General features: G+C 38.1%; 1 protein-coding gene across 2 annotated transcripts in view; it reads right to left on the bottom strand.

Moving 5' to 3' along the window:
• Positions 1-14,918, bottom strand: part of il1rapl2 (interleukin 1 receptor accessory protein-like 2) — a 158,138-nt gene that overhangs the window by 52,067 nt on the left and 91,153 nt on the right. For both annotated transcript variants that reach the window (XM_079479137.1, XM_079479136.1), the window contains exon 3: positions 620-893. In XM_079479137.1, the coding sequence (XP_079335263.1) occupies positions 620-893 (274 nt within the window). The remainder of the gene's footprint in view (positions 1-619; positions 894-14,918) is intronic.

Here is a 14,918-nt window from a genome sequence, read left to right as displayed (position 1 = left end):
ACCACACGGATGTGTGTGATGAAGATGAAAGACTGCAGAGAAACATCTCACAAATAAATGTATAGAAACATCTGTTTATATCTGAAATGTTATGTAAAGGCTAAATGATCTTAATGCACTACTGATGACTCTCTTTGTAAGTCGCTTTGGATAAAAGCGTCTGTTATATGACTAAATGTACGTGAATGATCTTGAATAGTGTGTGTGGGTTTCAGGAGATGACAGTGTCACATTATGTCATTTTCAATAAGCATCTTTCATCTGACTGTCATAGGGTTCCTATATATCTCCAAAGTTTGGAGCTAGACTGTTTCTAAAATAGTAACACCTACAAAATAATAATGGGTAAATCATCACAGAAACAAATCCTACATCTGTAGAGGCACTGTGGTGTTATTTATTCAAATGATGCTGATATAGAGCCAGACATCTCCTCGTTTTCATCTTTCTATTCAGCATGGTAATTCTGGGTCACCTCCCATCTGCCTCGGTGCTGTTTTAGGTTATGTTCCAGGACGTCTTTGAAAAAACAACAACAAAAAACAAGCCTGCGACAATATGGTTTCACGCCACAGCACATTTGGTCATCGGTTTGAAATCTAAATTGCTAATGACCCACCTGAGCACACAAGTGTAAAATCCGTTGTCCTCCATCTCCGCTGAGCGGAACCAAATGGAATCTCCTTCTTTGCTGAGCCGATGACCCGAGAAGATGATGGGTTCCTCAGAATCACCCTTGTTCCTGTACCAGATGAGTCGCAGCTTGGCGTTCTGGGCCACGCTGTAGTTAGTGCGGATGTAGCTGTAGAAGAGAGCGCATTTCACCCGCAGCGGCTCTCCGGCCAACACGCGGTACGTCTTCAGGTCCACCGACCAGTCTATACATCCATCGACTGCGGAAGAGAGAAAAGCCATCGTTTAAGATTCGCAAAAATGATGAACTGTATATAATGAAATACCTCAAAAATGTGAATGGATTTCAAATGACTTCTAAGCCAACTGAGTAACCTAGATGTCATATAGATTAATGTTAAACCAGTTGTTCTCAAATTATAAGGCCACCCTTGAGTAGAATGCAAGTCCCAAATAAAGACTCATAATTGTAATGCAACCAAAAACATATTCAGTTATACAGTTATAATTCTTTTAGGTGGGGATTTTACTTTTCTGATGTTTGATTGAATTAAATCTATGATTAATTTCTATATGTTTGATCAAATATCCATCTTGGGGCGTCCCAGGGGGCCACCGCCCCCAGTTTGAGAACCACTGTCCTAAACAACCCACACCAAAATTAACACAAGTGAGTTTGTGCTGGAATTATCTGTTGGATTGAATGACTGAAGACCAGGCAGTGTTCAAAGTTTAGGATCCTCTTCTAAACACTCTGCACATTAAGTTACATGTATCATTTCTGTCTGAAGCGCAAAAGATATCCTATTTACACTTATGGTAAGGCGTTTGTTTAATAGCAATAGTGCTGTTTCCATTAGGATACAAACTAATATAAAAGAAATACACTCATAAATCCTATAATGGTCGCACGTTGTAATCACACATATCTTACAGGACATCATAGAGACTGAAAGACCCTGCTACAAATTATTTACATTTTCTGTAAAGGGAGCCCATTATGTTGAATCTCCGGAGAATCAGCGCGGCTCATCGGCTGAGCATTTTTTCTTCACTACGACACCAGTGGGAGAATACTGACCTAATAAAACACATAGATTTTCTTACCGCTTAAAATCGCAAATGTAAATATAATAAGTTCGTGCAAAAAAGCCTTTATACAAATAAATTCAATAGAATTCTCCAAACAGTAATCGCCCGTCGCGCTCCAAAGAATGTAAGAGCCCCATAACTCTCCCATGACATCAGCAGCATCTCACTGCCTTCCAGTATTTCACACTGATGGAAAGATGAAACTCATCAAAGTCTCAGCCATCTATCAACATGAAACACTGTAATTTACGAGCAATTACGGAGGTGTTTGTGAGCGGACCCTGACTCATCCCCGCTCCTGTCTCCCGTCACATAAATATCTTTCACATTCAAAACCTGCCGCCGCTGATTTATGTCAAGCACTGTCACAATCACACATTTACACTTTATACGCTCGGCCTGATGAATTCTGGGGTGGTGTGTTGAAATAAAACCTGCAATGGAAGCTGAAGGGAAGACAGGGAGAGGAAAGTGATACGACACATAAGAGGGGGCCAGCTTATTTAAAGGGTCGGCAGTGCAGAGTGCAGCGCATTAGTTCGGTCTGCTGTGTTCGTGCCGGAGACGGCATGGCGAGTGCACAGGTTACGTCTTATGCAAAGCGGCAGCTGTACGTCGCCCCCAGTCACTACGCAGACAGTGCGCTTGTCTTCAACGCTTAATTTGTCAGTTATTAGATGCAGCACAATGGCAAAATCGGACAGCACGTGCCTTACTTGTCACGCCAGTTACTCTTACAAAGGGAAATGCAGAACAACGGAGCTTCATAGCAAATCCTAAATGTTTGCATATGGATGAGGGCAGAGATGTAGAATAATAACAACGGCAGACCGAAAGAGCAAACATTATGCATGCACAGATGAGGGCATTAGTGAACTTTTCAACCAAACACTAACTCGAGTCATCGCTCCTGACACCGCAGACACCTAAGAGGTTTCTTAAATGCTTGCAAAAGGCCACGTCACAGGATGAAAAAACAACACTGAGACACTGAGATGTAGAGCGAGCATCTCTTACTTTAACAAACCAGAATAAAGGTCATTTATTCACCCCGATGTTGTTTCGATAATGTTTGCTATTGTTGATTTATTTTGTTAAAGTGTTTTAAAAACCTTTGCAGTGTTCGTTTTCATACCACGACAGCAAAAAAACAATTTTGTGTGATTTCAAAAAGGATAAATAAAATGTTTTTCTTTCAATTTAAGATGTTTTACCATTAAAATGCATACTCTTGTTTTCTTTAAGTCTGTTGTATATCATGCACTGTGATTAAATTTTTCCTTTTTTCACAACGGCAGTGTGGTTTTCAGCTGGTGATGTGAAAAGCATTGTGAAATCCATAGCAAAGGCGTGCGTGCGGCAGCTGCAATAATAATTGGCTGACCCGCTTACAGCGCTGTGGCTCGGTCTATTATAAAGCTGTACAGCAATTTCAGCTGTGAAAGCTAAAGGGGTACAAAAAGTCAATATCAGAACAGCAGCCCGCCAAATACTTTGTGCTGATATGCAATTTTATTTCTGACTGGCGTCTGATGGCTTGTTTATAATCCCTCTAAAGTGTGGATGAATAGCTTGTAGTGGACGTGTATGTTTAGGGAGGTGTAAATGGAGGCTGGTTGGAGGACGACGCCTGGGGTGAAACTCAAATGTCTGGTACGTTATCAAAGCCGAATCAATATGGAAATGTCTCGTGAGATTGCACCTGTATGCAGGGCACGACCTGTTGACCATTTCGTATAAATTTACTCTATAGTGTATTTCACCTGGCTTTCATCAATACGGATTCATTTGTCATAGGGATGTAGCAATAGTATTGATATCGTGCTATAGCAATAGAAAAATTCAAGTCTCAATATTATGGTGGTCACATGACTGTATGAAACAATAGGTCTTCTGGGCCTAACATAGCGAATGTTAGAAAAAAAATAATGGTAACACTTTACATTAAGATACCCTTTATAAAGCATTTATAAATGTGTTCATTAATGATTAATAAGTCATTTACAAATGCATTAAAATACTGAGCCATGTTTAACTATATGTTATAAATGTATTTATTTGACTCGAAAGCAGATTCATTATTATCTTGGTGTTGTTTGCAATATAGGCTGTCAGACTGGACGCTGTAGGGTGTTATGTTGTTTTTCTTATACCTGCTCACTATTTGGCAGGTATTTCGTTAGAATATTTTTATTCATGCTGCTATTACTGATTTATAATGCATTTATTAATCATTAATGAACACATTTATAAATGCTTCATAAAGGGTACCTTAATGAAAAGTGTTACCAAAATAATAGCTGTTACCTTTGGCACGGTCCCTCTGGTGCAGTTGTTTTATTGTATAAAAGGAATTTTAAGGTTGTTTGACCCGTCCCTATAATTCATACCTCTACGCAACAGTTATGATTAAAGGATAAAGTAAATATGATCCTTATGGCATGTTTCCAAGTCATCATTTTTCATTTAAAAAATTGCAATAAATATTGTGCCGTGGACTTTATGCCAATGTATTACCGTACAGTGAGATTGTGATGTTTGTCTGTTTTACGTTCGCCGGTTCCCGCCTTCTTCCTTCCTTCCTTTTATTGAACCATGTTTCAAACACTTATTTAGATGTTAACAGAGCTGGTGGTGTTACACATCATTGAAAACAATGTTAGCAACTCTAAGTTATTACAGTTGAGAAATCTAGTTAATTTTGGCCTTCAGGGTTTAAAATCCTCATCCGCACAATGTCAAAGGATGTGACATGGCGATGTATAATAGTACGTTGATGACGTGTGGGTTTCTAATAATTATTCACGAGACTGTGTTTTCTTGACCAATGAGAAGACATTTCTCCATTATATATAAAAGTATAATTTTATGTGAAAACACTATAACTTACAAATGCGTAAATATGTGGGGGAAGGGCTTCTCCACTGACTGTGATAAATACTTGACAGTTGTTGAAATTGTGGAGCACAGAAACAGGCACGGATGGCCATTTGGAGCTCTACATCCCTAATTTTACCCAATACCTAAACCTAACAACTACCTTACTAACTATTAATAAGAAACAAATAAAGATTTTTTTGGGGAAAAAGTCATAGTTAATGGTAGCGAGAATAGCCCCCTATACTGAAGTGTGACCGAATACTCATATTACATTTAGTGGTCTTTGTAAAACTGATGTGGCATGAAAGTATGATTCGTGTAATGACCATAGACTGTATAATATATGGAATCAGATCCCTTTCTCTCGTGCTCTGCCACTTCCCCACTCCCTCTTCTTCTCACAGTGTTCATGCCGGTTTTCGCTGCATTTTTCAAAAACAACAGTGAGGTAGACTGTAGCTGAAAAGGCGAGATTTCATTTCCCCTTAAAGTCGGCATGAAACGGAGGTAGCAATTGCTTTTCCTTATGTATCGCAACATATTTCAGAGTGAAACAACTTATGAAATTAGAAAAACATATATAGGGCGGGATTTGATTCCACTGATTGGATCGTTGAAAGTAAAATGGGGTCAGATTGATTGCAAAAGATCCAGTTTGCGGTCATCGCAGTCCCACCGTCGTGATGACCTAATTGACCAAAAGTGAAGAGGGGGAGGTTAACTGTTTGATTAAAGATTACAACTGCAAATGAATTCATAAAACATAATGATGTGAACGGATGAATCGTTTATAATAAATACTGCAACACTGTACATCAATTTGAATTGACATCTTTAATTTCATGCCGACTTTAAAAGCGAAGCACTTCTGCAAGAACACACCAACATCCAACTCCATACAAGCAGCACTGATATTAAATACAGATGCGATCATTTATTATAAGTACCATTAAATCAAATATAAATATTATGTTTAGTTTAAGAGGCCATTTTTGGGTTGTATGTTTCCATATATTTATTTAGTTCTGTTAGTTGTTTACATAAACATGAAATCAATGTTGTGTTTCAAACTGTTACACGAATATAAGAGATCATTCATTGACAATCTGTCTAACAACGCCAATCACAGAAATTGGTAGATGATTTTCTTTTAAGTGTGTGGGTTTGTGTGATCTTCTTTTAGAACCCGTGAGATCCTACGTTCATCCAAACACAAGAGCGTCAGGCCACAGGAGACTCCGGGTGATGTGAAGCTAACGGGAAAATTTCTGCATGCAGTTTTATGCAAATCTCAAGCAGAGCCGACAACATATACTGTATTTACTGTAGGAGTTATCCACAGCATAAAACATTGTTTAAAGCTAAAATCTATTTATCAAACACTTGAGAAAGTTGTATGAACATTCACCATCAACCATCACCACCACACCATTATACTGTATGTGTGTCATCTCTCTGTGTTATCCAATATACAACAGTCTGACAATACAATACATATGTAAGCTGATAAAATGATGACAACATTTTTTAAGATCTTCATCTAAAAGCAGAAGTTAAGACATACTGTATATAATCCGCTTAATACATTTTATGAAAAGATGAAGAACATATCTAAACATAAATAAACCGATTATAACTATAAACTTCATGACTTTGTCCCACAACAAAACACTGAATAATATTTATATTTTTCTAAAACAAAACAATTGTTCCAGTGAATCCTCATTATTAGTGTCACTGTGTGAGCACATTTTAAGTGTCAGGTAGATGTGAACATAATGTACAATAAATGGCTCTTTAACCATCATATTATGATAAATTGTAATCTGCTCTTGTTTAGGGATATAATCACAGTCTTATCTTGATCAAGCGTTTGCTTAATTGAATGATGAACGTGTCATTGCTTCAGGCACACCTATATAACAGAGCAAAGCCTCATTTTACAGCTATTAATACATCACTCGTTTTAGAATAAATGTCAAGCACCTGCAGGATGGTACCTAATGTGTTCATATTCCTGGGAAGCAGTTTCTCATTAAAACCATGTGTCAATATCATAACCGCCAACTATAATATTGATAATTTACATGATATTTATATCCCGTTAAAACGTCATATTTGGGTTAACATTGAACTGGGGGTTAAATGATATTTCACAAGCACTTGATTCAAGGCTTCTGATTGAATGAATAAATAAAACATCCGAGCAGCGAAATCCAATTCTGCTTTAAAAACATGCTTGCATATGCATGCATGTGTAAAATCTCATTACACAAACATTTGGAGATTCATGAATAATCTACGACGGACACTGCAGAGGTAAACAGAGGTCCTGATGAGAGACAAGCAGTGATGCTGCAACACAATTATATTACAGAATGATCATTCTGCACTTATCTTCCATGGGGGTTTCCCATGACCCCTTTTCACACAGAGATCCTAGTAAATACGCAATTTAGTGCCAAATAGTCCTAAATAATCTCTCTTGTCTTTGTTATTATTCTGTGGCATATATTTGAGCCTTTTGCAAATGACAGAGACGTTAATATTAAAACAAACGTTTTTATTTATATTTTTATAATATTTAATTTTACCAGGAAAATTGTTTTATATTATGTTTACCCTGAAGATGAAAGGTTTTCTTTGTTCATGTAAAACATTTTTCATCAGGTCATAACAAAGAGAGTGCTGGGAGAGGCATTATGAATCCTCAGAACACCTTTTAGTTGTTGGAAGAATGAAAATACTACAGTTTTTGCATTATATGAATCTATTCAAAAAATATATTTGAAGTAGTCCCTGACATGAACACAGAATGCTGCTTGCATTATACATAATAAATAACTCCACTTCTTAGAGACACAGTAGCTTAGATCAAAAGTAATGCCAAGAGAGAATTATTGGATTCGAGAAATTTGTCATGTGGTGTGACAGCAAACATTTTGAAAGAAAAAAAGAATAATAAAGATAAAACTTTCTTATGCTATATACATTAATTAAATTAATAATACAAAACCATGTGATATTAACAGTTTTTTTACTAAATTTTGTCTCCTATGGTGGGACATATATAATTATATATATGTATATGTGTAATTCTTTAATTATGTTGTGTGTTTCCCAAATTTGGACATGATTTTTGGCTATTAGTCTACATATATTTTTCCATATGAACCCCATTATTGTTGAATTGTTTATTTTGATCATCAAATGAGATGAAAAAAGAAGAGAGAAAACAGCGAGGAGGTGAATTTAGAAGAAGAAATAAAGCAGAAGAAACAGAGAAAGCAATTTAAACAAGAGGAAACAAATAACAGGCAAAAACTGAGAATATGAAACACAGAGGGGTGAATTACAAGAGGTGAAAAAAGAGCCGAGGAGCTAAAACAAAGAGAAGTGGAACAGAACGGAGGTAATGTGCAACGATATTCCCACACTCATCCAAAGAACAAGAGATCCATGTTACCCTGAAGAAACGCCTAAAGACCTATTTCTTCTAAGAGCACTTGACTCACTTCTGTTAATGCCATTTTTCTCCTAAGACACTTAACTCCCTATAAAAACCTTTTCACTGTGTCTTATTGTTATTACTGCCTCCTTAGGATGAATCACTTATGTCGTATTAAATTTCCCTATTTGTAAGTCACTTAAGATAAAAGCATCTGCCAAATGAATACACATGAATGTAGGAGCACAGACGAAGAGGAAATGTAAGCAGCGGTAGAGAGAGAGAGAGAGAGCGAGCAGGTGAAACAGAAAGGACTCGTCATGAAGGAAGGACAGCGGCGGGGTCAGACTGTGAGCAACTATAACTCACCAGAGAGAAGTGAGAAGACATATAGAGAGAGCGGAGGACAAATCAAACAAATGCAGAAAGACATGATAAACGTTCAATGCCACCAGAAAAAAACACTCGGCAGTAAAACAGCCTGACTGCTCGCAGAAACAAAAGATTTGCATTTTATTTTAAACACGCAGAAGAAAATGATTGAACTGAATTCACGTATAGTGGATAAGATTCTTCTTCTTTCAAGCACACTACATAAAGCATTCATTCACGTGTGTGGTATGATTGTGCGATGATGTTTAGTGTCTGGTTCTTGAGTGGGATGTGGCATTAGATGAGGTGTGATGGCGGAAGGCCAGGCCGGGCGGCATTCATTTGCTCCTCATTAATGGAGTGAAGTGGCTACACTTGGACACTGACAGGCTGAGACACATACAAACAGGTGAAGGTGAAGAGAGAGAGAGAGAGAGAGAGAGAGAGAGAGAGAGAGCTTAATGAACTCGCTCAAAGCTCATTGTCATGTTGGTGTTGAAAGCTTGATGCTGTTTCCCGGTCACCGTGTCTTTCTCCAATGAATCAGTGTGACATTTGCCTCTGACAGCCAATCAAGCCACAGGAAACGCAGTCAAGCACTAAAATATGACACGTATTTCTGTACCGTATATCCAGCCAGAGAATCTCTGCCCTACGCTGAACTGCACGCACCCTGTGACATTTCACTTTTAGAAATATCGATGCTTCACTTTTATCAGCCACAAATCTAAAGAGGAACACAACCAGACTGTTAGAAGATCTGGACATCTGGAAAACATCTGCTAAACATCTTAGAAAGGCCAGTTTTACATCCATTCTAAGTCATAAACATCTTACAGACATCTTCTATATGTCTATATGATGTCTGACAGCAGACGCCTCCGAGACGTTTTGCAGATGAGCAAACTATGTAGTGTAGATTTATTGCAGATCTAAATGCAGACATTCCATAGACATTGTCAGATTTGTGATCTATCGGGCAATCTTTTTCTTTCATATCACAGTATGCTATATGTAAAGAAAACTGCACTGGGTTAAGTATTTCTGAGAATTGGACTGTAAAAACCCCTGTATCGGCTTTCTAGAGATATCTGAATTATACTTTCAGTTCTCTGGAAATCAAACCCATGAGTTTGGCATCGTCATTGTCATTGACAGTTTACAGTGTGTTTCTCAACTGGTGGGTTGCAAGACCGTTTTAAGTGGGTCGCAAAGTGTAAAGTCTAAGAAACAACATCAACAACAAAAAACTCATTCTAAATGTTTTTCAGATGCAAGACTTTTATTTTTACAAGACGTGGGTGAAAGCTGTTTGCAGATGCCTGAGCAAGTGAGAGCTGGCTGTCCCAATTCAATATCTGCATTTGTTGTCAGGCTCAATGTCACACCGTGTCTGCACCGGATGCAGCGCGGCGCAATAGCCTTAACCTTACTTATAACTTATAGGCTGTTCATTCATCCGTATTAGTCCCAGTTCTGTTAGTATTTTAGTATAAATCACTCGCTTTTTAAACAAACTACATATGAGGTCATGTATCCTAAAAAGTGGTCCCATGGCCAAACCATTTGAGAGCCACCGGTTTAGTGGTTTTGTCATCACACAGACATCTTGATTCTATTTGATTTGTTTTTCCTCACAACTAGGTCACTGTTATGCTTTCTGACTCTAAATTTGATTTCATATGGCGCTTTATAAAGACTGGTTTCTTCAGTATGAGCGAAATTCTTTTTTCATCAACAACAAATTTTTAAAAGCACTTTTAAACTACCATAAATAATTCATTATATCATGCTTTTGTCATGATCCTGCCTCGTCTTGTCACAATGTTCTAGTCTTGTTCTAGTCATGACAGTCCCACGTGTTTAGTGTGGGGAGAGACATGGAATTGATTGTTTTGGCATTCCATGCGCTCTCTCCAGTCTCATCATTGGCCCCGCCCCTTGTTTACTTGTTTAGTTTACCACCTGTGTCTCATTACCCACACCTGCCCATTGTTATCTTCCCTTGTTAGTTCACTTATTTAATGCCTTGTGTATGCTGTCCTGTGTGCTTTCGTTTGCTTAGTATGATTTGCTTGTCTGGCCTCAGCTATACCCTGTCTTGTTGAATTATACCATGTCTTGTTGGATTATACCCTGTCTTGTTGAATTATACCCTGTTTTGTTGGATTATACCCTGTCTTGTTGGATTATACCCAGCCGTGTTGGATTATACCCTTTCTTGTTGAATTATACCCTGTTTTGTTGGATTATACCCTTTCTTGTTGAATTATACCCTGTCTTGTTGAATTATACCCTGTCTTGTTGAATTATACCCTGTCTTGTTGGATTATACCCTTTCTTGTTGAATTATACCCTGTTTTGTTGGATTATACCCTGTCTTGTTGGATTATACCCTTTCTTGTTGAATTATACCCTGTCTTGTTGGATTATACCCTGTCTTGTTGAATTATACCCTGTTTTGTTGGATTATACCCTGTCTTGTTGGATTATACCCTGTTTTGTTGAATTATACCCTGTTTTGTTGGATTATACCCTGTCTTGTTGGATTAAACCCTGTCTTGTTGAATTATACCCTGTCTTGTTGAATTATACCCTGTCTTGTTGAATTATACCCTGTCTTGTTGAATTACACCCTGTTTTGTTGGATTATACCCTTTCTTGTTGAATTATACACTGTCTTGTTGAATTATACCCTGTCTTGTTGGATTATACCCTGTCTTGTTGGATTATACCCTGTCTTGTTGGATTATACCCAGCCGTGTTGGATTATACCCTTTCTTGTTGAATTATACCCTGTTTTGTTGGATTATACCCTTTCTTGTTGAATTATACCCTGTCTTGTTGGATTATACCCTGTCTTGTTGGATTATACCCTTTCTTGTTGAATTATACCCTGTTTTGTTGGATTATACCCTGTCTTGTTGGATTATACCCTGTCTTGTTGGATTATACCCTGTTTTGTTGAATTATACCCTGTCTTGTTGGATTATACCCTGTCTTGTTGGATTATACCCTGTCTTGTTGAATTATACCCTGTCTTGTTGGATTATACCCTGTCTTGTTGGATTATACCCTGTCTTGTTGAATTATACCCTGTTTTGTTGGATTATACCCTGTCTTGTTGAATTATACCCTGTTTTGTTGGATTATACCCTGTTTTGTTGAATTATACCCTGTCTTGTTGGATTATACCCTGTCTTGTTGAATTATACCCTGTTTTGTTGGATTATACCCTGTCTTGTTGGATTATACCCTGTTTTGTTGAATTATACCCTGTTTTGTTGGATTATACCCTGTCTTGTTGGATTAAACCCTGTCTTGTTGAATTATACCCTGTCTTGTTGAATTATACCCTGTCTTGTTGAATTATACCCTGTCTTGTTGAATTACACCCTGTTTTGTTGGATTATACCCTTTCTTGTTGAATTATACACTGTCTTGTTGAATTATACCCTGTCTTGTTGGATTATACCCTGTCTTGTTGGATTATACCCTGTCTTGTTGGATTATACCCAGCCGTGTTGGATTATACCCTTTCTTGTTGAATTATACCCTGTTTTGTTGGATTATACCCTTTCTTGTTGAATTATACCCTGTCTTGTTGGATTATACCCTGTCTTGTTGGATTATACCCTTTCTTGTTGAATTATACCCTGTTTTGTTGGATTATACCCTGTCTTGTTGGATTATACCCTGTCTTGTTGGATTATACCCTGTTTTGTTGAATTATACCCTGTCTTGTTGGATTATACCCTGTCTTGTTGGATTATACCCTGTCTTGTTGAATTATACCCTGTCTTGTTGGATTATACCCTGTCTTGTTGGATTATACCCTGTCTTGTTGAATTATACCCTGTTTTGTTGGATTATACCCTGTCTTGTTGAATTATACCCTGTTTTGTTGGATTATACCCTGTTTTGTTGAATTATACCCTGTCTTGTTGGATTATACCCTGTCTTGTTGAATTATACCCTGTTTTGTTGGATTATACCCTGTCTTGTTGGATTATACCCTGTCTTGTTGGATTATACCCTGTCTTGTTGGATTATACCCTGTCTTGTTGAGTTATACCCTGTTTTGTTGGATTATACCCTGTCTTGTTGGATTATACCCAGCCGTGTTGGATTATACCCTGTTTTGTTGAATTATACCCTGTTTTGTTGGATTATACCCTGTTTTGTTGGATTATACCCTGTCTTGTTGGATTATACCCAGCCGTGTTGGATTATACCCAGCCGTGTTGGATTATACCCTGTCTTGTTGGATTATACCCAGCCGTGTTGGATTATACCCTGTTTTGTTGGATTATACCCTTTCTTGTTGAATTATACCCTGTTTTGTTGGATTATACCCTGTTTTGTTGGATTATACCCAGCCGTGTTGGATTATACCCAGCCGTGTTGGATTATACCCTGTCTTGTTGCTGTGTTTCTTCAGTCTAGTCCAAGTCGTGTTAAATTTAATGTAGTGGTGGCGAGATGAAGCCCTATAAAGCGTTGAAGCTTTTCAGTCAAGTGGTTCACAAAAGGGTTCATTTCTCGAGGCTTCATTTGCTCACAATACCATGTAAAACAAGCAGATACATTAGAGATGCGCCTGATGTGGTCTGTGATACACTGTATTTAGCACCAGTTAAAGCTTAGAAATAACGGTGGAGAGAAAATCTATTTTTTACATAGACTAATCTATTCATAATGAATGGGCAACATTATTGTTCTAAAACTGGAAAGTGTCTGGGCTTGTGAATGTGCTTGTGTAACTTGGTTTATATAGCTGTCAAAATGTCGCAGCAAGATTAGAACCGCTTACTCAGGCGGAAGCGAGGCTTCAGACGCCATCTATGACGTCATTGGTCGAAAGCGATACAGGCCTCGATACGCACTTCACTGAAGGCTTCCAGGATTTCTCAACACACGCTCTGAAGCCTCGGCACAGAACCTAACATCACTAGTTTAATTTAGTATCCTGTTCTCTTTTGTTTTTCCCCATGTGGGTAGTATTTAGATTCTGTTTTGTATTTGTGCCGTGCTTGTTTACCCCATTGTGGGCTTTTGTTCTGTGTTCTGCAATTGCGTCTCTCTCCAAGCAATGTGACGACATCTTCGTTCTGTGAGTGCTTGGAGAGGCAGAGAGGCGAGGGGTGGAGTAAGACGTTGGTTGTTATTCGCAACCTCACCACTAGATGCCACTAATCATCTTACACTGGACCTTTAACACATTTGATAGACGACCTGACCAGGTAATACGTCCACCTGAATCCTGCTGGTTCAAACGCATCTAGTTTTTGAGTATTCACCAAAATGCACACAAAACTGTATAATGCCATTACTCAGCCAACATTAGCAACCTATAAAGTTTACAGTTAGGAGAAGACGTTTGGATTAGACTTACTCTAGGAGTGTTGATTCAAAAACACATGCTCATTGGCTAAATTCCATCCATCCCCCTCCATCTATGTAAATTCACGGCAGAATTGGCAGTGCGAGCATCTATGAGCCAGAACTCTTGGTTGGTAATGTGGAGTGAGTCGTGTCACTTTGATACCTGCTGCTGTATCCTCTGTCTGACCCTGTCACTGAAAGCCGCCAGCATTGATCACAAAAACTGGACTGTTTTGGACTCAAAGTTTCTTATGACCTACAAAATACACCTGAGCTTTAAAATAATGCTGCACGTTGAATAATGACAACAGATCGTATGAATATACTTTCCGGTAAATACTAGGTTTATCTATCTCATATATCCAGGTAACATGACAAGTGTCACAGCAGTCTTAAATCCACAAATTCTGTGGTTGTCATTCATGTTTAAGGCTCAAATCTGACGTGCTGAATTTGGACTCGCATGCCACACTAGGCAGGAAACATTGGCTTGAGCTCCTTTAGCTGGATTATGTGGACATTTGTGCCACCAACCTTCAACATGCTCATTAGTTTGGCGTTTCTCTGGAGACAGGTGATTTTCTCTTGGAGCTTTAGCCAGCACCTGTGCCAGACAGCCTTTCACATGCACCCAGACCTCATCATTCAAGGGCAATTTAACATTACTTTGCAAGCTCAGCCACAACTGCCTCAAACACATCCGGCAGAAAACTTTAGGATTACATTACGCATATCATCAGCCAGCAGTTGTGCGTGCGTCTCTGAATACTCTAAGAATACTCATAACAAGTCAATACTCCACTTGATTTAGGGTTCCGCTGCTTTAAGAGAAATCTACTGGTTATTGCTATAGTGTCTCTTACACAGTTTTTAACCGCATGAATAATTATTTTTGAGTGAACTAGTAAGAAAACGTACTATCCTGTTACATTATTTAACTATTTGTAGTACATGTGCGAAAACACAGGGTCTTCGGAACATGCGATTAAATTAGAAAAAAACACATGGTTGATAATAATATTAGCTTTTAAGTTTGTGCAATGTCAAGCTGTCAATCAAATTCTATATTGATTCACCATAAACGGATTTTATAAAAAGACAAAAATCA

The sequence above is a fragment of the Barbatula barbatula genome (assembly GCF_947034865.1).
Source record: "Barbatula barbatula genome assembly, chromosome: 18".
Taxonomy (NCBI): domain Eukaryota; kingdom Metazoa; phylum Chordata; class Actinopteri; order Cypriniformes; family Nemacheilidae; genus Barbatula; species Barbatula barbatula.
This window is presented reverse-complemented; position numbering and strand designations above follow the sequence as displayed.